Below are 21,073 nucleotides of genomic sequence, written 5' to 3' on the forward strand. Positions count from 1 at the left end.
GGACTGCTAACTGTATGGTACTTGGACAAACAAGAAGTTATGCGATACGAGACTTTATTGACAGAAGATGCCAAATTTTTGGTCGCGAATTGTAAGCCAAAAGCAGCCCAAATTTTCTGCTGTTGTGCTTAAAATAGCAAATTGTCTTCATGAAAGTGAAATATTTGAGTCTAAATGGATATTGCCTGTGAAAAAGTGTTATTGAAAAGTATGACAAGTGAAATGTTGAATTGAAAAGTATTGTTGATCTTTGTGGACATTCCACTACAAGAACCGCCTTTCGAGGCCATTTTTCCACCGCCTTTCCCCGCAGATTGGTGGTTGGCCTTTTTTGGGCACCTTGGGCCCCTTTTTTGAAGCAATGTTTTACAGCCGGATGCCCTTCCTGCCACCGACCCTGTTAGTCGCCTTTTGCGACACACAGGGAATTACCAGTGACCTGATACTCAATTTGCCGACCTCAGAAGGATGACAGGCTGAGTCAACCCCCATGGCGTTAATTCAGCGATCGACCGGGATTCGAACCCAGGATCCTAGGATCCCAAGCCGGCACTCAATGTTTGTTGTGTTTGAAAGAATGTTTCGCATTTTATATTGGGCTGACAGGATGGCTCAGGGCCCTGGACCATTCTGGTGTTTCACAGGTAGCGTGATTCATCAATGTTGCGCCGTCCCTCGGATGGATGTTAAACGGCTGTCTTGTCTGCCGGTATCCATTGGTGGATGTGCAACATCACATGGTCCTATTCGTGAAGAATAGCGTTAGCTATCACCGGCACCATGAATAACTCCAAATTCCTCTCCTAGCCAGCAGAGGGCATTCCATCTGTGGCACAACCGTGCCCTCAGCCAATGATGCTACCCCACAGCCGTGTGCTGCATACAAACGAAGAAGAAGAAGTTTTATATTCAAGGAATCCAGCTGCCAGCATCAACCAGGAATTAAAAAAAGAAAGAAGCAATATTGAATAATGACATGATAGGAATACTTTTTGAGGGAAACATGAAGTTCTCAGGCTGTTATTTATTTATTTAACATATGTGGGAAAATTACACCCCCAGGTGAGGAATCGCACCCAGGTGCTCTGGTGAACTGTAGCAGTGCTACCAGTGCACTGGTACGGTGCACCAGAGGACCTGGGTTCGATTATATTGTTCTGGGTGTGTAATTTTCCCACATATGTCAATTATTTATAATCCTGTTCATGTATGTAATTATTTATTTAATAAAATATACCTTCCCCTTCAAACACACACACACACACACACACACACACACACACACACACACACACACACACACACACACACACACACACACACACACACATACACACACACACCACACCTTTACCCTCCTTCCCAGTCCCATCCCTGCTTTAAAAAATCACTTTTCAATCACAAACAAAGGCAAACTTTGGATAATACAACATGTGCAATGGATAATGTGCATGTGGAAAGACTTTAAGACTTTCTTTAATTCAACAACCTTGGCTGGAGATTTTTTTTTGTATACAAGGTCGAGGCTCGTGTAAGAGCTAAAAATTTTTTATGGATTTTCAGTGTCTCATGCTCATGCTCTGGAATTTTCAGTGAATTTGTTCACACATCTCAACAGTGCGATTCACGGTGTCTCTCTGTTTGCAGGTGGCACCGAATAGGCCTCAGCATAAAAGGGCAGCACGTGACTTTGATCCTGGACTGCAAAGAAACCATGGTTCTCCCTTTGCCAAGGAGTGATGAACCTTGGATTGATCCCAATGGAATCACCGTCTTTGGCACACGCATGACGGATAATGCCACTTTCGAGGTTAGACTGGTTCAACTTGTAATCTTTCTTTCCTTAATCCAGGATACCCTTGATATAGCTGCAAATGTCGGCCTTGGTGAAATCGATGTTGGTGATCAAAAATCAAGAAACGTTTTATTTCATGTTCAATGGTAAAAATAATAATAGTCCGTGGGTTGAGTAGGGTTTACATGCACCCCTCCCCCCCCCCACAACTTAACTTCCCGGGTATGTCCATGTACCCCCCACCCTAGGGGTTAGGAAAAACCATGTTAACAGAAAAAAAACTCATTCCCTCATAGTTTGACCTCTGGTGACCTCATTAGTGACCTCATTTGCATATAACACATATCATTGTAAAGAGTGTCCCAGGACAAACATTTTGAGGGGTCATATGCAACCATAGGATGACGAGGTAAAAAGTTATGGCCATTTGAATTTCGCCTACCCCTAATTTTCGGAAATCACTGACACGGGGGGGGTAACATCAAAATATGCGTGGGAGGTACCTTGGGAATGAGTTTTTTTTCTGTTAACATGGTTTTTCCTAACCCCTAGGGTGGGGGGTACATGGACATACCCGGGAAGTTAAGTTGTGGGGGCGGTGCATGTAAACCCCACTCAGCCCACGGACTATAACAGCTTGGAGTCAGGTGCGAATAACAATTCCGCCTTATGGTCTAATAGTATATGAAAAACTTATAGATTTAATCCTTTTTTAAACTTATTTTATTACCTCCGCCACCTAAGGTTGGTGGGGGTTATGTTTTCACCCCTGTCTTTGTTACTCCCGCCAGGGAGTAATGCATTCGATCGTGTCCGTGTGTGTGTGTGTGTGTGTGTGTGTGTGCGTGTGTGTGTTCGTCTGTTTGTGAATAAGATATCTGGAAAAGTTCTGAACGGATTTGGATGAAAGTTGGTGGGATGATTGCCCTTGGGATAAGGAAGAATTGATTAACTAGTTTTTGGTGAAGCTCAGGATATTATTCCGGATCCAGGAATTTTTTGAAGGATTGGGTACCATTGGAAGGTAGGGCTCATTTTTTAAAACATTATCTTCTATATATTCTATATTTAACATTGTGATATGAAAATCGTTTTCATATTTGTTGTAAATGTAGTTTAATCTCGTGGTTATGCATTAGAGCGGTGTATTTTGTTAGCAGCGTCGTCTTCAAGGTTCTCTCTTTTTTTCTTTTTTTTCTAATAAAGACATATTCTGTCATTTTAAAACAACCAAAGAGTGCATTCGGTTTCCCCGTTTCATAAAATGTATCGTTTGATACGTATAATGCTTTTAAACTGTTTTTTTTTGTTTGTTTGTTTTTAACCTCAGAAGAGATATCAACATTTACCTCAGCGAATGTCAATCGCGGTGTCAGTATTTGATGAACTTATAAAGACTTAGGTGAGTTATAAGTGTGACAAGCATGTGCACGGGATTCTTCCCAGAAGAATGAGTGGTCGCATTAACTTGTACGACTTAAAATGAGCGAGTTTTGTTTTGACGTTTGGGCCAGTTTTACATGTTGTATCCCTAAGGAATGAAACGAACGTTTTCTTGGCTTACAATTTTATTTGAAGTCACACATGCCTTAACATACACTCAGTTATATAGAATTGAACGCTGAATCCGAAAATGTAAGTGAAATTGCCTTGTTTTTTTTTAAACATTATCTTCTATATATTCTAAATATATATCTGTGCAGTGTCTGTCTTGTGTTGTCTTGTCTTGTGTTGTCACTGAACTACTCCCTCAAACTTTTGTGAAATCGTACTATTCCAACTTGACCCACGGCGGGAGTATGCGCTCTACTGAGTGGCGTTCTAGTTTGTTCGTGTGTGTTGTGAACAGGATATCTCAAAAAGTTGTGGACGGATCTGGACCAAACTTGGTGGACAGCTTGGGTGTGTGACAAGGAAAAATGTATTCGATGTTGGTGAAGATCTGAATGCGGATCTGAGAATTTTTTAATTTTTAAATAATTGTTCACCATTGAGATGCGGGCAAAAAATGACATGCAGTATAGCACGATATTTCAAAACATGGACGGATTATGACAACTGAACTAGTGGATGAGTTGCGGTGGGGTAGATGACAGGAACAAGCCGATTCGATTTTGGTTTAGGTCTGGACGCAGATCCGGCCTATCAGAAGGATAGAAAACGGAAATTGTTCAGCCTGGTGGAGGTATGTGCTCTACCGAGTGCCATTCTCGTTTTGTATTTCGTTCTGTCTTTGCTCCGGATCAAAAAGAAGTTGATCTTTTTTACGATGAGGCCCAATATGGCAAAATTTTGACCACCTTCCCTTTCCCGACCACTACTTCCACGCTCTAATTCTCCATTAATACCTCTTCTTTTCCTTACTCTTTTCCCCTTTCTTCTCTCAAGAATCATTCCCTCCTTTCCTCACTTTTGCAACACTCTCCTCTAATCTTTATTTCTCTCTCCAATCATCCTCCCTTCTCTTGCTTGCCTCAATTTAAATTTTCCCAATTTAGCCCATCTCCCCCTTCTTAAGTAAATGTCTTCGATGTTGTCTGTCAAATAATGTGATACCTGAATGTTTATATTACACGCACTGCATTACTGTTTTAAAGCAAAAATATAGGCTTCAATTCAAGCACATTGAGATGAAAGAAAAGATGGCTGCCTCTTCGAAAGCCTTTCAGGTGATAGTTATGTTATACATATATTTTCCTTGCTGCTTTCCCAGCTGGCCATACAATGGATGACAGCTGTTACGTACATGCCAGGAGCTAAGCACACATCTTGTCTTCGTCCCATTATCTCATAAACCAGCTTTGGCAAAACTTGCACAAATTTTGGCCATTTGTCCACTAGCAAAAGTTTTGGAATGAAGTGGGAAATCTCAGGTCACTCAGAAGCAATAATATGATTGTCATTGCTGAACTAAAATAACCTATCCTGGAGGTTAAGCTGTTCTTTCGACACACAAAAGAGAAGAGGAAGAAGAAGATTCTCTTTAAATGCTTTTAACTGGAGTTGTTACAATTCACAGCATTTTTTTTTTTTATCACATCATATGGGGCATACAAGCCTGGTGTTGGGCTAGCGGCTAGGGTGCCAGCTTAGGATACCTAGGATCCTGGGTTCGAATCCCGGTCGATCGCTGAATTAATGCCAGGGGGGTTGACTCAGCCTGTCATCCTTCCGAGGTCGGCAAATTGAGTACCAGTTCACTGGTAATTCCCTGTTTGTCGTAAAAAGGCGACAAAAAGGGTTGGCAGCAGGAAGGGCATCCGGCCGTAAAACATTGCTTCAAAAAGTGAACCAAAAAACAACAACAACCACGGTCCCCGAAAAAGGCCAACCCCCGCTTGCAGGGAAAAATGGCCTCTAAAGGTGGTTTTTATATGGGGCATACACTTTACAAAGATATAGATAGACACACACACTCTGCAATTGTTGGCTATAAAGTTCTGGGACATTTAAATATCAACACATCTGAAGCATGTTTAGTACGGGGTGAACATGCTCGGTTGTAATGGCTCATGTTTCTGTCATATGCAGCACATGCTTGCTGGTTTGCATCATTTTGTGGTTGTGCAGCTGGAGCACTTTCCACAGTAGTTTTGGCAATAATTTGTAAACTGTTGTTGTTGTTGTTGTTGTTGTTCTATAGCCCCGGACAGTTCTATCAAACAAGCTCGCGGCACGAATATCTCACAGGAGCAACCCAGAGATCCCTCACGTTCAGAATGTTGCACGCCCGCCTTCACAAAGCCAGAGCCACTGCAAAGGGAGAGAGAGAGAGAGAGAGAGAGAGAGAGAGAGAGAGAGAGGAAGAAGAAGAAGAAGAAGAAGAGGAAGAGGAGGAAGCGGAGGAAGAACAGTAAGAAGAGGAAGAAGAGGGAGACGGGGCTAAGAAGAATAAAAAGAAGAAGAAGAAGAAAAGGAAGAGACAGAAGGGAAAGGGCTGGTACCATGGGCTGATGGTGACCACCCTGGCGCCCTGCCGCAATGAATCCGGACAGCAGGGAAGAATGAGAAAGATTTTGTGGGTAGCGGTGGGGGAGCGGGGGGTGGGGGGGTGGGTGGAGAGGGTACAACCACCACGAAGAAGTGACCCCGATAGTTGGCTTTGTAAACTGTTCAGGTGGTCGGTGATCACTCGCCTACTCTTCATTGAAAGAGACACTGTGCGATTTTAAGGCCCACCAACTAATGGGATTTGTGAAAGCTGAGGTTAAAGGTCAGTTTTGACTTACAAATGGTGTTATTGAGAAGCTTGTTGAATTTGCACAAACATGTTCCTATTGACAAATTCATTTTGTCATCCTGCATTTAATTATTGTTTACCTTCTTAAAACATGATGAAAGGCTATTAGGTTAATAGCATTGAGCACCTTTATAAACCTTGCACAAAGAAGCTGAGTAGGTCAATGTATGATAATTTGAGGAAGAATGTTTCTTGGTTAATTCATACCATTCATGAACCAACATTCGTCCAACTTTGGGCCAACTAAGTTTTTGGCAAATGTACAAAAATAGTTTTTCAGTAGGTTGTCGACCTTGAGACAAATTTTATTTAAGATAGGCCTAATGTTGGCTTAGCGGTTAGGGTGCCGGCTTGGGATCCTTGGATCCTGGGTCCGAATCCCGGTCGATTGCTAAATTAACACCGGGGGGGTTGACTCAGCCTGTTCATCCTTCCGAGTTCGGCAAATTTGAGTACCAGCTTGCTGGGATGAATGATCCTGGTGTGTACCCCGGTTTAGAATAGGTACACTGTATCCCTGCGCATCGCAAGAGGCGACTAAGGGCTGGCGCCAGGAAGGGCATCCGGCCATAGAAACATTGCCTCAAACAGGGAACCATGATTGTCATGGGACCCGCAAGGCTAACCCCCGCTCCAGTGGGGAAAATGGCCTTAAAACGAGCATTCATTCATTCAATCATTCATTCATTCATTCATTCATTCATAAAGTCAGGCCAACTAGTGTCTGGGTAGGTATGTCTTGAGCAGACAATATTTCTCATGAAGATTGTGCATTGCCTCACCTGGCATTCAAAGTCAGACATAGTTTGTGAAGTTGTTACAGGTTCTCATGGATCATCCAGGTTTAGGTAATCAAAATAATTTGTGTAATTTTGAAATTTAACATTCTGAGAAATAATTTGATGATATTTTATTTGTGCCATTAATCTCTTTATTTGTGTCAAGAACGAGATATTCCATCAGGAGTCTCAGAATTAACCCAAACACAGCCTGTGCTTATAATTTTTAGTTGGCGTAATCTTTGGATATCTATGTGAGGCTTTCAAATGTTTACACAAAAATGTGCATTTAAATACAACTAATAATAATGCTCCCTTACAAGAAACTTGAATCCAGGAGGAGGCAGGCCATTAGGCCCATCAAAGCCTATGCAATGGTTACCAACCTATGGTTGTTTGTCCATTATATATATTTTTTAAGTCTGAGCATCCAGCAAGGAAGCAGCATGGACCCTTTTTAAATATATGGTATGACTCGGCCTGAGCTCAAATTTCCAAACTCCCAGACTCAGAGCGGATGTTTGATCCATGACACCACTGAATCTAGTTAAATAACTATATGTTATTCATAGAATACTTACCTGGTGCAGTTAACTTGGTGCGAGCCAACTCTTCCGTTTTTTTAAATGTTTTTTTTATTTTAAACTTTGATCCAAAAGGGCTGCCAGACTACGTGACCGATGACATCATAAATTTATATTCTCTAATATAATTGTTGTGTCGACCATGCTCAATAAATTTCAATCTGATCAGACTAAGCGTTCTCCCTGTCGAATGATGACGTCATAATTACGGCACCAATGACGTCATCATTAACAGAACTTATTCCACATGCAGAGTTCTTTACAATGAGCCACGTGTTACGTGGTCCTCCCGGTGACTACCTGGTCTCGGTGACCCCCGGACCGTGAGAGGAACTCCGCCAGAAAGATTTATTATGTATGCGCTTTCGTAACGCAATCAATATGAATTCCAACCAAGAAAAAACCCCACACCAAGGATCCGGAATAATCAAGGATAAATTCCCCGAGCAATCAACCATCAACAATCAGCAATCAATAGTACAAAGGTGTAAACTCATCTACATTAACTCTAAGATGGCCATCTTATACATTCCTCACGTGAGCCCCACTCCCGACTCCCTCCGTGGTCAATGTCTCTCACAATGTCTCCGTACTCCTGTAGTTCGATCTCCGCACGTGGGCGGTTGAACGGACCCTTCCTGACGTGCTTTCACCGGGCACGTCCCGTACCGGGAACAACGGCTGCAGCAAGCACCTCCTGGCCAAGCAAAGCGGGTAATGTAAAGCAGGCAAAGCAACACGTGGCTTGCCCAGCGCGCGCGGCCCAAGGTGCGACCCGTACGCGGCCTTGTAGACGGCGAGGCGAACTGTGCCAGCTGCTTGGTTCCGTGCACGAACCCACAGTGACTTGACGTGTCAAAGGGTAGTTACACGTCCCGGTAACTCCTCTCGCCAGACGGGCTTTGAAACGCCGATTCTCTTACGTTGCTCAATCGATACCGCTCGCGTCCGAGCTTGGCGAGGAAGAAAAAGAATCGTCGCATCTCCAGGACCTCGTGTCTTTTCTTCTTCCGTTTCCGGTCTCCTTTTTCTCAGAAGGGCTCCTGACCCTTTAATCACAACAACCTTTAATCGACTACACATTGATAAGCAAAGCCCGGAATAGTAATTCACATACATTCACATAAATATGTAACACTCCCCCCCTTCAAGAAAGAAAGTTTGAACCCAGCGAAAACTTTCTTTGCCGGCCAACTTGGATAAACAAACCAGATAACTAACCCCCCCCCCCCCCAACTCATCAGTTCCCCCCGGGCACAGCCATCACTTAAAAATAAAGCAACACAATTTCACACGATCCCCTAGATTAATTCCCTCTGGACCAAGCGTCAACCACTTCTAGTTTCTCTTGAATGACGGTTAAGAGGTGGTGACCAAAGCCCCCAAATTTAAACCTCTCTATAGCACTTTTTCGGGAGGCCCAGCGGAATATTCCCTACATGGACGCCTTAAGGAATGTGGAGTTCACGGTTAGTCCGGGGAGGAAAGTTCATTACATGGATGCCTTTAAGAACGTGGAGTTCACGGTTAGTCCGTGCAGGAAAGTTCACTACCTGGACGCCTTTAAGAACGTGGCATTCACGGTTAGTCCGTGTAGGAGCCCCGGCTCGGCGGCTCCCCCGTATATAGTGCTTCAACTTCTCCAGACTCCTAACCATTACGGTGGGACACCTTGTCCCAGCCGTTACCTGACTGGCGGTCTCTTTCTCGGCCAGTGCTCTGACATTCATTCTTTCGGGAGGTGCCGTAACTCTGGGAGCCTCCATAGTAATATCGGCTGCTGCCAACCCCAAAACTACTGCCAAGTTGTCCTCTTCTGTAGACCTCTCGATGCCTACGAAAGGCCTTCCCTACTGTTATGGTCCGACCCTCCAAATCCTTACCATTCCAAATCTTCTCTGCCTCCCTGGCGTCTCTTGTGCTTGCAAACGTGACAAAGCCGAACCCTCTTGACCGTTGCGTTTCCCTGTCTTTTACCACCCGCACTTCCACCAGCGGCCCATATCTGTTGAAGACAGAGGTCAGAACTTCTTCCTCTGTGTTGAAGTTCAGTCCCCCTACAAATAACTTGGAACTTTTGTCGCCATCCCGAGCTGGTGGGGTGTTATTTTCCCTGCTGTGCTCTTTACCAACCCTCGGGTTACCATAAATTTGCCCCCCGGCCAAATCATTCCCGATAATCACAGATACTCCCTCTACAGGAAGCGTGGCTTGTAAACCGACGGTGACCGGTCCTGACACCAAATCGGATTCCAAATGGATGACATGAAGTGGGGCACTAACACAGCCACCGATCCCTTGTAACCGAACACTATCACCAGTTGCGGTACTCTTTGACAATGGCAAAATGCCTTCAAGCATTAAGGATTGATGGGCTCCTGTGTCCCTCAAAACCCTAACCGGTCTTGGGTTAGTCAAGTCTCCCTTGAGTGAGACCAACCCCTCATAAATAAATGGTTGGTAACTCTTCTGTGGGCGATTTCTTACGTTTGCCATCGCATTCGGAGTGGTACTAGTCGGACTCCGCTCTGGGTCTTCCCTTTTCATGAGGTAACAACAGGACATCACGTGTCCAGGTTTCTTGCAAAAAGCGCAAGTAGGCCCGGAGGAAAAACTCGTGGTCTGCCTCGGGCCCCCCGAAAAATAAGTTTGTCTTGGGCCCGCAGCCCTCTGATTTCGAACAGGTGGGGTATCCGCGTTGTCCCCATAATCCTCTCGAGGCCGCCGCCATGTATTGTCGTTCTCCGCACCTGCTGTTCCCCACCTCCCCTGCGGAGATCTAGGCGAGGAGTTAGGTTCGTGGACCCCCATCCGGTGTGTTAAGGCATAATCATCTGCCAGGGTGGCGGTGTCGCACAACTTCGGTACTTTCTTTTTTTTCCTGTAGGTACACTTTGATGTCCTCGTGGACACACTGTTGAAATTCCTCCACCAGGATCAAGTCACGCAATGTTTCGAAGTCTTTCCCGACTCCTTTTGACTCACACCACCGATCAAACATGTTTTCTTTCACTCTGGCAAACTCCACATGGGTCTCACTCTCCCTCTTCCTGGCATTCCTGAATTTTTGCCGGTAAGCTTCCGGAACCAACTCATAGGCTTTGAGGATGTGCTTCTTCAATACCTCATAATCTGCACATTGGTCCATTGGTAGCGCCGAATAAATCTCTTGAGCTTTTCCCACCAGCACACTTTGCACTAGTATGGTCCAGGCCTCCTCCGGCCAGTTTAACTGTCGAGCCACTTTCTCAAAGTGTGGAAAAAATTTAGCGACTTCCTTTTCACTGAAGGGTGGAACCAGCCTCACATGTCTGCCCACATCCCAGGTGTTCTGGCTAGGTGTCGACCCCGTCAGCAAGGGTGGTACCTCTCCCCGTTCTCTCATTAACTCCAGCTCCTTGAATTTAATTTCTTGCTGAAGCTCCATGTCACGTTCCTTTAATTCCCTTTCCGCTTTTCTCTCCTCTGCTTCGAGGTCCCTTGCAGCTCTCCTCTCCTCTGCTTTTCTCCCTTCTAACCTTTCCTGGAGTTCTCGTTCCACTCTCCTTTCCTCTGCTTGTTTCTCTTCTCTCCTCTCTTCTGCTTTCCTTTCTTCTTCTGCTCTTTCCTTTTCTGCTTTCCTTTCTTCTTCTGCTAACCTTTCCTGGAGTTCTCGTTCCACTCTCCTTTCCTCTGCTTGTTTCTCTTCTCTCCTCTCTTCTGCTTTCCTTTCTTCTTCTGCTCTTTCCTTTTCTGCTTTCCTTTCTTCTTCTGCTCTTTCCTTTTCTGCTTTCCTTTCTTCTTCTTTAATCCGTTCCTGGCTCCGTAATTGCAACTCCAGTTTCCGGAGCTCAACGTCTGCTGGTTCTTCGGGTAGCCACTGCCAGGCTAACTCGTCCCATGTTCCTAATCCCACCATAGACTGTATCACCGTGGTCTGCAACTCTGCCTTCCTCAAATTAGTTCGGACCTCCAAGTTAAAATGTTTGGCCAATTTCAAGAGGTCTGCTTTTAGTAACGCTCGGAACTGTGCCTCACTAGGTGTTACCGCAAAGTTCTGTGCAACAAACGCCATGGTGACTATCGTTAACACCTGTTAACCTTCCCCCAAGACTTTACCACAATTTCTCAAAAATTTACCAATTAATAATTAATTACTAAATTTTAATTAATAAAAACTATTATTTTATTATGTTATACAATTTTAAATCCCGGACGTAGACCCAATTGCGAATCCGCAAATCGTAATTTGGACGAGCCCCCAATTCTGTTACGTGGTCGTCCCGGTGACTACCTGGTCTCGGTGACCCCCGGACCGTGAGAGGAACTCCGCCAGAAAGATTTATTATGTATGCGCTTTCGTAACGCAATCAATATGAATTCCAACCAAGAAAAAACCCCACACCAAGGATCCGGAATAATCAAGGATATATTCCCCGAGCAATCAACCATCAACAATCAGCAATCAATAGTACAAAGATGTAAACTCATCTACATTAACTCTAAGATGGCCATCTTATACATTCCTCACGTGAGCCCCACTCCCGACTCCCTCCGTGGTCAATGTCTCTCACAATGTCTCCATACTCCTGTAGTTCGATCTCCGCACGTGGGCGGTTGAACGGACCCTTCCTGACGTGCTTTCACCGGGCACGTCCCGTACCGGGAACAACGGCTGCAGCGCGCACCTCCTGGCCAAGCAAAGCGGGTAATGTAAAGCAGGCAAAGCAACACGCGGCTTGCCCAGCGCGCGCGGCCCAAGGTGCGACCCGTATGCGGCCTTATAGACGGCGAGGCGAACTGTGCCAGCTGCTTGGTTCCGTGCATGAACCCACAGTGACTTGACGTGTCAAAGGGTAGTTACACATCCCGGTAACTCCTCTCGCTAGACGGGCTTTGAAACGCCGATTCTCTTACGTTGCTCAATCGATACCGCTCGCGTCCGAGCTTGGCGAGGAAGAAAAAGAATTGTCGCGTCTCCAGGACCTCGTGTCTTTTCTTCTTCCATTTCCGGTCTCCTTTTTCTCAGAAGGGCTCCTGACCCTTTAATCACAACAACCTTTAATCGACTACACATTGATAAGCAAAGCCCGGAATAGTAATTCACATACATTCACATAAATATGTAACACACGTTTCAATTTTTTTCCATGGAGCGGTTTCTAAGATATAGCGGTGCAACATTTTCCGGTTTTTCCAATATGGCGTCCGTACCACGTGACCTATAACGTCATAATTATCACTAATTATTCCACAGGGGGAGGCGCTTCGATGGTGAAAAATTTCATGTGATTCGGACCAACGCTTGCTTAGAACATGAATTTTAAAAATGCAGACATGTACGCACGCAACCGATCGCTTATTTCTGCTTTTCGCTTCGCTAATTCAGGGTAATTAGGAGACATATCTTGTTACTTATTATACATACAGGGTGTTTCAAAAAGATTGATACAACTTTAAACGTTTATTTACAAAGAAACAGAAACCTCAGAAACGTGAACCAAACATTTCTTGAAAGCTTATGACATGGTATTTTCTATCACTGATTGATATTACAGTTAGTCTCTGCTAGAATTAGTGAGAGGCCAAGGACTGAAATTGGTATATACGCAAAATCCTTGTAATTGACGTTCTCAATGTGTGCCCATCCGCGGTTCAGACAGGAATTGATCCTGACTCCAAAGTTCTGTCCAACTTTCCTGTAGGTCTCTGGTGGTTCTGCCCCAGAAAATGTTATTGTGGTTGTTGATGGCACCGTTCAAGTGGAAATGGGCTTCATCACCGAACCACATCAGGTTGATCCAGTTTGGGTACCGCTCCATCCTGTCACTGAGCCAATTGCACATATCAAGTCTCCTTCTCATGTCATCTTGACTCAGTTTATTCCTAATAGAGATGATGTACGGGAAAATCTTCAGTTCCTTCGTGAGGATACGCCAGACTGATGTTGGTTTGATGCCCAGCTCCTGGGAGTGCCAGCGGTGGGACTTCTTGGGACTGTGCGCTGGAGAATCCCACATGGCATCGATATTGGCTTGGCTCTTGGTTACTGATGCTGGCCTGCCACAGTTGCCCTTGCTGTGGTTGTGCACTCTACCCTTGTGCTCAAAATGTTTCACAATACGTTGAATGGCACAACTTGTGGGTCCATCACGTGTTCTGAGGTCGTATTACCGGCAGAACCTCCTGCGGGTGTCTACATATGATTTAGTCTCATACCACAGAGCCACCACTTTTGTCTTCTGTTCCACTGTCAATGGCATAGTTGAGCTACGGAGCTATAAATCCCAGGGAACAAATACCACGATAACACCACCAAACCCTCAAAAGGACAACGGTTTAGGTCAAAAAACAAATAAATGGCAGGAAGGCAAAGTAGTATCAATCTTTTTGAAACACCCTGTTCTTGTATGTTAAACTTTATTGCACCATTCAGGAATTTGGAATTTAACTAGGGCGCCAGCACACAATGGCCTCTTGTAAAAATACTGAGGGATCTTTAAACATCCACCAGTTAATTATAGCAGAGAGGACAGCTGACATCGCATCATTAACAACACACTTACTGATGTATCAGCACCTGCCCACAAGAGCACCAGCATCACAATTTATAGTTGGGGTTTCTCTTAGTTTTATCCTTGACAACTCGTAGGTACATATAGGACGGTGCAGAGGTAGCACATTTACCTTTAAGCTTTCTAGCCTTGGTTCGATTCCCAGGTTCGATTTCGGATAACCTTTGAAGACATTGCATTGCATCACCGAAGCGTGCCATCTCTCCGCTGAATGTAAATCTGGATGACCGAACCCATCTGCCGGCATTAGGTGGTGGACATTAATAATCCCACAGTGTGTTTCAATGAAGAGTGGGCAATGTATCTCGAATATCCTGAACAGATTCCAAAAATTCCTGCCATAACTCAAATATGGGGCACTGCATCAGCAGTACAGCTGCACTCCCGAGGAATGATATACTCCCAGCAGTCATCTGAAAATAAGAGAAGACATTTCCTCAAGGCTTGCTTTCACCACTTGGACAATAATTCCACAATTATAGGTGATCACGTATTTAAAAGATTGATTTGAGAGTCCCTGGAAATCTTTTTCACTTTCTCATGCCTTCCAAGAACCTTATTTTTTTGGAAGAGCAAAACTGGTTATCCATGCCACGACTCAAAGGAAGGACAAGACTGCATTGCTTGTCTCAGAATGGTGTCGTGTTTAAACTTTTTCTTCTCATTTAACGGTCACTATTATTCCCACTTGTGGGGTTGGCTGGGGGAAGCTTGGCCCAAGTCTTTCACGAACAGGCTGGCCTGACATTTGACTAAGTAGTTGGGGCAGAATTTGGAATGTATTTATGATACCGGCGATAGCTCGTCTACTCTTCGTGAAGGACACCATTGGATCTTTAACGTCCACCAACTGAGGCTGGCAGATGGGACACCCGGCTTAACGTCCATGTGAGGGTTGACACACATTGATAAATCTCCCTGCCTGTGAAACACCAGGATGACAGTTTATAGCTGTGTTGGGATTCAATCCCAGGCTAGACAGCTTAGAGGTGTGTACGTACCTCCAGTTAATCCCATCAGCCCTTGTGTTTACACTGCTTTATCAAACATAATCAGACAATGTGTACTTGCTCTTAGTAAAAAAAAAAAACATGAACGTTTGTGAAATGAAAAGATAAACAGTGAAAATACACAAAAATGTTGGCATATTTTGCATCCCCAGCTCAACACTTTTATATCATGATGCTGTGCCAGTAGTCAGGTTCACTATGTTTTTTCGTTCAAAAATTTTGGAGATTAGCAAAACGATACATTTTTGGAATATTCAGAGCATGAGGAATCCAAAAATTAATGTTTACATTTGCGTAGACACCTTTGCGAAAATGACACTCAGGACAGTGATGAAGATCTGTAAAAGCATATTCCTGAACGGTATAGACCTCGTAGATCCTGTGTATAGGACTTATAGTTCAATCTGATACTACCTATAACTTCCTATAACAACCTATAACTTCAAAGGACTTGCAATATCATGTATTATTAATACAGTTATATCACAAATATAAAGACAATGGTTTTCAATTACCTTTGTTTGTTGCTTTTCTATAATCCTGAGCACTATTTTGAGGCCTTTATTGGATTCCTTGACCCAGAAAACATAGGATTAGCATATTTAATTAAGTCTCTAGGTTGACTAGAAGCCGAGATCGCGCAAAATATGTATTTTATGGCGGCCATTTTGAAAATCCAAAATGGCGGCCATGCAGGTGTCTGTGAAATGCCAACATTGATTTTCGGATTCTCCATGCTCTGAAGATTCCAAAAATGTACAGGTTTGCTAATCCCAAAATTTTGAACGAAATTATATTTGTTAACATAGTGAACCTGACTATACAGTGTTGTTTACTGAATTGTCTATGTCCTTTCAATTTATGTAAATACAATACACTGCTCTCACCAAAGAACCTTGTCCAAAATGTAATGCATATGAGCTCCTCCATAAACCTTAAACCACCTCTTAACAAATTCACTCCAATGTCTGGATGAAGAGGAATACACATTAATCCAAGAACAAAGTGGATGTTGAAAGAACACTTCAGCAACATTCTCTTTGAAGTTAAAATATAGTTTGAGGGCAGAATAAAGTTGTCAAAGGAAGGATGAAATGAAAAGAGACATCTCAAGATGAGCTCAATATCGATGCCAGTCTCATCCTTTTGAGATGCACCTTGTGCCAAGTGTGATAACTCTCAGGACAGCAGCTGAGGCCTCCTGCAGGCGAGGACACGAAGAAAGGATGGGGGATCCAAAGGAAAGCCGTGTAAGCTTTTCTTGCCTTTTGGCCAAGGTCCAGCAACATAAGGAGGTATTTTCGCTGACCAGAAGAGTCCATTTAACAAGGCATAATAAATCCAGATATAAACTTCATTTTTGTGGGAACAGGATCTGCTTTGCCAGACTTCAGAAAGCTGGAAAATATTATTCCTTTTAGAAATATGAATGTCTCTGCTGCGTTTTCAGATCTGCTTGTGTAGATCACAGATGGGATTGTGTGTGGCACACGCATCCTTTTGGTCAGGACAGATGTGGCAATAGCCGGTGTGTTTCCTGCTATTTCCTACCAATATGTATATATATACATTCCTGGATTTCAGTGGCTCAAGTGGACTCATCTATTGTCAGGAAGTCTCATATCAAAAGTGGTCTCCATTCGCGAGTTGCTGTCTAAAAGCTTTTACTGCATAAAATTAAAGCCAAGAGACTGAAATATGCCCAATAACATCAGAGTTGGAATGCTAGTCAGTGGGGAAAGGTACTTTGGGGGGATGAGCCAAAGTGAATTTTTGAACGAAAGAGAAGGCAGAGTGCATTAGGAGGGTTTGTGAAAGTACAAGGATATATATATATATATATATATATATATATATATATATATATATATATGTATATATATATATATATATATATATATATATATATATGTATGTATGTATATATGTATATATGTATATATGTATGTATATATATATATATATATATATATATATATATATATATATATATATATATATATATATATACAGTATATATATATATATATATATATATATATATATATATATATATATATATATATATATATATTGTTGCAGTTTTTAGAACCTTCACATGTAAATTTAGTATTAAATTCCCTTATAAATAAACCCCTGTGTACATTTCCCCTTAATTGGCTGTTAATTGAAATAAGTGCACCTTAGTTAGTCCATGTACAACACGTAGCGAATCAGAGGACCTCTCTATAGTTATATCGTTATTCTGTGTTCCAGGTAAGGCCGTGTGTCCAATAATTGACTCTCCGTTGCAAAGGTGGGCGGTCCGCTTCGAAAGTCCGCTTATCCGCTTATCCGCTGCAGCGGACTAACGTTTTCGAAGCGGATAAGCGAATCGGAACAACCCCCGGAAACCGAAGCGGATAAGCGTAAGCAGCCTACCGAAAAATTAAAGCGCATCGCAATTCGCCAAATCAGCTGTTAGCCTGAGCCGTTACTCTAGAATTGTGAATATTTATTTAAGTGAATAATAAGTGAAAACTCAATATTTTATTGGACGCTAGAGCGGCAATAACGTCAAGATGGAGAGATTTCTGACTCTCCAGCCCAGCGGCAGTGCCAGGGACAGGCACACGAGCGACGCAAACCAGCAGTCCCAGCACAGCAACATCCACAACCCGGCGGTCAACATGATGGGGGACGTGGAGGACAGTCAGGAGATCTGCGCCCTGACCCCTCAGCTCGCGCGCAGCGAGAGCAGGATGTCGCTGGACTCAATCGAGTCGGCTGAGATCAACGTGACAATGGACACAGACAATTCCAGCCTCAGCCAGAAGTGGAGGCACATCGCCCCCTTCTTCAAGGTCGTGGACAGCAAGGCCACGTGCACCAAGTGCTCAAAGACACTCAAAGCCCAGCCCGGATCAAGTTCAAACTTGAAGGTGCACTACCAGAGGTACCACGATGCCCAGCACAACGACCTCAAGGCGGCCCTCGACGGCGGCAGCAGTCGCGGCCGCCACAAGTCCTTCCAGGACATGGCCGGCGCCAGGAGGCAGGCCAGCATCGAGGAGACCTTCAAGGAGAAGTTCAGCCAGAAGAAGTGTCTCGACCTTTACTATAGGTAGGTAATTTTATATTTTAATTAAACTCATTTTCATTTGTCAACTTAAAGTAAGAATATATTAATAACTTCGGAATAAATCGGCCCACGAGGCCCACGAGGTGGAGGAGGAAGACGAGGACTAGTCAACAGACTGCTAGTCTGTTGACTAGTAGACTCTCTTGTCAAAGAAAGGACGGGCAAATTGATTTTTCTTTAATGTAACTTGCATACATTAAAATTATATTTAAATTAACTGTAGAGTAGAGTAGAGTCGAGTGGAAAACTTTATTTCAATAAATTTTGAATAAATTTTATTTAAATAAAAATGTATATTTTTGATCTTAAAAGCTTTGTTTGTCTTTGTAGTAGTTAGAAATGGCTATTTAGGCTTAAAAAGCATTAAATTCCCTTTAGAAACGTCAAAAATCGCTTTAAAAACGTCGAAGCGCTTTAAAAAAATCGAATCGAAGCGGATAACCGGTAAGCGGACTAAGATTTTCGGCCGCTGAAGCGGATAAGCGAATCGGACTACACGGGCTGGCGGAGCGGATAAGCGGTAAGCGGACTTAAAATTTTCCGAATCGCGCCCACCTTTATCCGTTGCATCAAATCAAATAAGATAGGATCCCCTGCAATATCCCTATGGCCTCGTAAAAGTGCCAGTAAGGCAGCGTTCGCTGCCCTTTGGCTGGGGCTCGTTTGATTGCCCCAAGACACCATTGCCCATGTGCTCCATCTCGGAGAAGAAGAGGAAGAAGAGAAGCCAGCAGAGCACGGGCGTGGCACCACCTCGTCATCCAAGGTGGAATCAGCCAGCCCTTACCAACCAACCAGGAATCAGTGGGCATGGCTTGAGAGGGCGGAGAGAGAAAGATCTGGCAGGTTAGTGAGGGTTCCACGGGGGTGGAGATATAACCCGTTGCGTGAAGCCCCCACTGCAGTTCTGTGGAGGGAGGCACTTGAGCAAGTTACGAGAGGGAGAGGGAGAGAGACGCATGAGCAAGGAGCACAAGTTGAGAGGATCGTTCATTCATTTGCTTGGCGTGAACATCCTGCGGCGAATGAGAATCGGCACGCCCTGCTCGCAATACCAACCAGCACTGACGACCGGGTTTTTCGTGGCTGAACAAGAACAAGTGCGTGCACGCGGACCTCGACGTCGTGCTGCGATCCCCAGACCTCCCTGCTGCCTGCTCTTTGCACCGTCTGCCCTTCTCATCCTTCCGCCATTCCTGCCTGAGAACCCCCATTAGTGTACGTGAGTTTGTCCTGTTTGTTTGTCCCTGGGTATAAGTAAGCCTGCTTAAGCATTGCACTGTGTCTTCTTCTGTAAATTACTTTCGTTTCTTTCCTTCTTCTTTGGTTCCTTTGGTTGTGTAAATAGTTAATAATAAATCCCTGTTCCTCCTTATTCTTTGGTTTTCATTCTCGTCCGATCGCTTTCGTGATTTCTTTCAATTGAGTACCTGTGGCACGATTTTGGCCGAACCGCTTCGCAATCGGGTTTAGTCTATTGCTAACGGCTCGGATTCCGGACTGCTAAACCGCTCGGCAAAATACCATCTTGTCCGGGATTCGAGCGGGGCCATCCAGCCTGCTTTGTGGAGGGGTTGGCGGAGGTGTCCGGGAATCCCTTGGCCAATCACCTTGGCCAATCCTATCCCACAGAGGAGCGGGGTGGGTCCAGGAATGGAGACGGCCAGCTTGAAAAGATGAGGGGATTAAACCCCCCCCTCCCTCGGTAAGGGGAGTGCCGTCACCCGATTCCGTAACAATTGGTGTCCGGGAGTGGGATTTGACCCGAAGTGCGCTTAACACACTCAAAATTACGAGCGGCCGAAATTTCTTATTTAACATCCAAATTAAATCGTGCCATGGATTATCAAGGCGATCGGATGCCGGTGGGGGTAGAAGAAGAGGAGTTGGAGGTAACCCAGGACCCCAGGGAGGAATTGGAGGAGGAGAGCGACGAGGATGTGGTAGAGGGGCGTTCAGGCGCACAAGATGGCGGTGCCTCGCATGAGGTTGCCGCAGCACAAAATGGTGGCGGCTCGCACGTGGCGACGAGGGCCACGCCCACAGCCCCGGTGGATTTGAACCTATTCATGATGCAAATGGAGGCCCTTATGGTCAAGATGGGTGAGCAAATGGAAAATAAAATGGATGCTCGGAGCAATAAGCTGGGGGAGGAATTGGGAAGCCAAATAGGGGGGGCTCGACGACAAAATCTGGGGGCTGGAAGCCAAATTTGAGAGGTTAGACAATAAATTTGAGGGGTTAGACAATAACGCATAACTGTGAGATTATGGCGGCAAGGATGGAACATCACGTGATCGCTGTGAGCGAATCAGCGCGCTGCTCTGCCATCGGCTCAGATTCTGTGTATAATATTCCTCGCTGAAATGTGCTGAGGTAAAAATATGGATCTCGTCAAATATTTTTTAGGTAGGCCATGTTCTTCCCAGGCTCAATGGCCATGTCTATGCCAAATATCAAGCATGTGAGCCTCTCCATTTAGGAGTCTATCGGTAACATTACACACACACACAATATATATATATATATATATATATATATTATATATATATATATATATATATATTATATAATTATATATATATATATATATATATATATATATATATATATATATATATATATATATATATATATATATATATATATATATATATATATAATTATATAATTATATATATATATATATATATATATATATATATATATAATTATATAATTATATATATATATATATATATATATATATATATATATATATATATATATATATATAATTATATATATATATAATATATATATATATATATATATATATATATATATATATATATACATATACATATATAATTTTATGTATATATATATATATATATATATATATATATATATATATATATATATATATATATATATATATACAGACTTGGCATTTAATATGGAATATTTTTTTTTCTTGACTTGGGTTTACTTTCTGCACTCAGTATATC

General features: G+C 43.5%; 1 protein-coding gene across 1 annotated transcript in view; it reads left to right on the forward strand.

Annotated features, from left to right (window-relative positions):
- The window catches only part of LOC137433197 (uncharacterized), a 726,873-nt gene that overhangs the window by 138,161 nt on the left and 567,639 nt on the right, over positions 1-21,073 (forward strand). Inside the window, exon 5 of the mRNA XM_078784000.1 lies at positions 1,648-1,810. Within this exon, the coding sequence (XP_078640126.1) occupies positions 1,648-1,810 (163 nt within the window). The remainder of the gene's footprint in view (positions 1-1,647; positions 1,811-21,073) is intronic.

The sequence above is a fragment of the Myxine glutinosa genome, chromosome 8, assembly GCF_964187855.1.
Source record: "Myxine glutinosa chromosome 8, kmMyxGlut1.1, whole genome shotgun sequence".
Taxonomy (NCBI): domain Eukaryota; kingdom Metazoa; phylum Chordata; class Myxini; order Myxiniformes; family Myxinidae; genus Myxine; species Myxine glutinosa.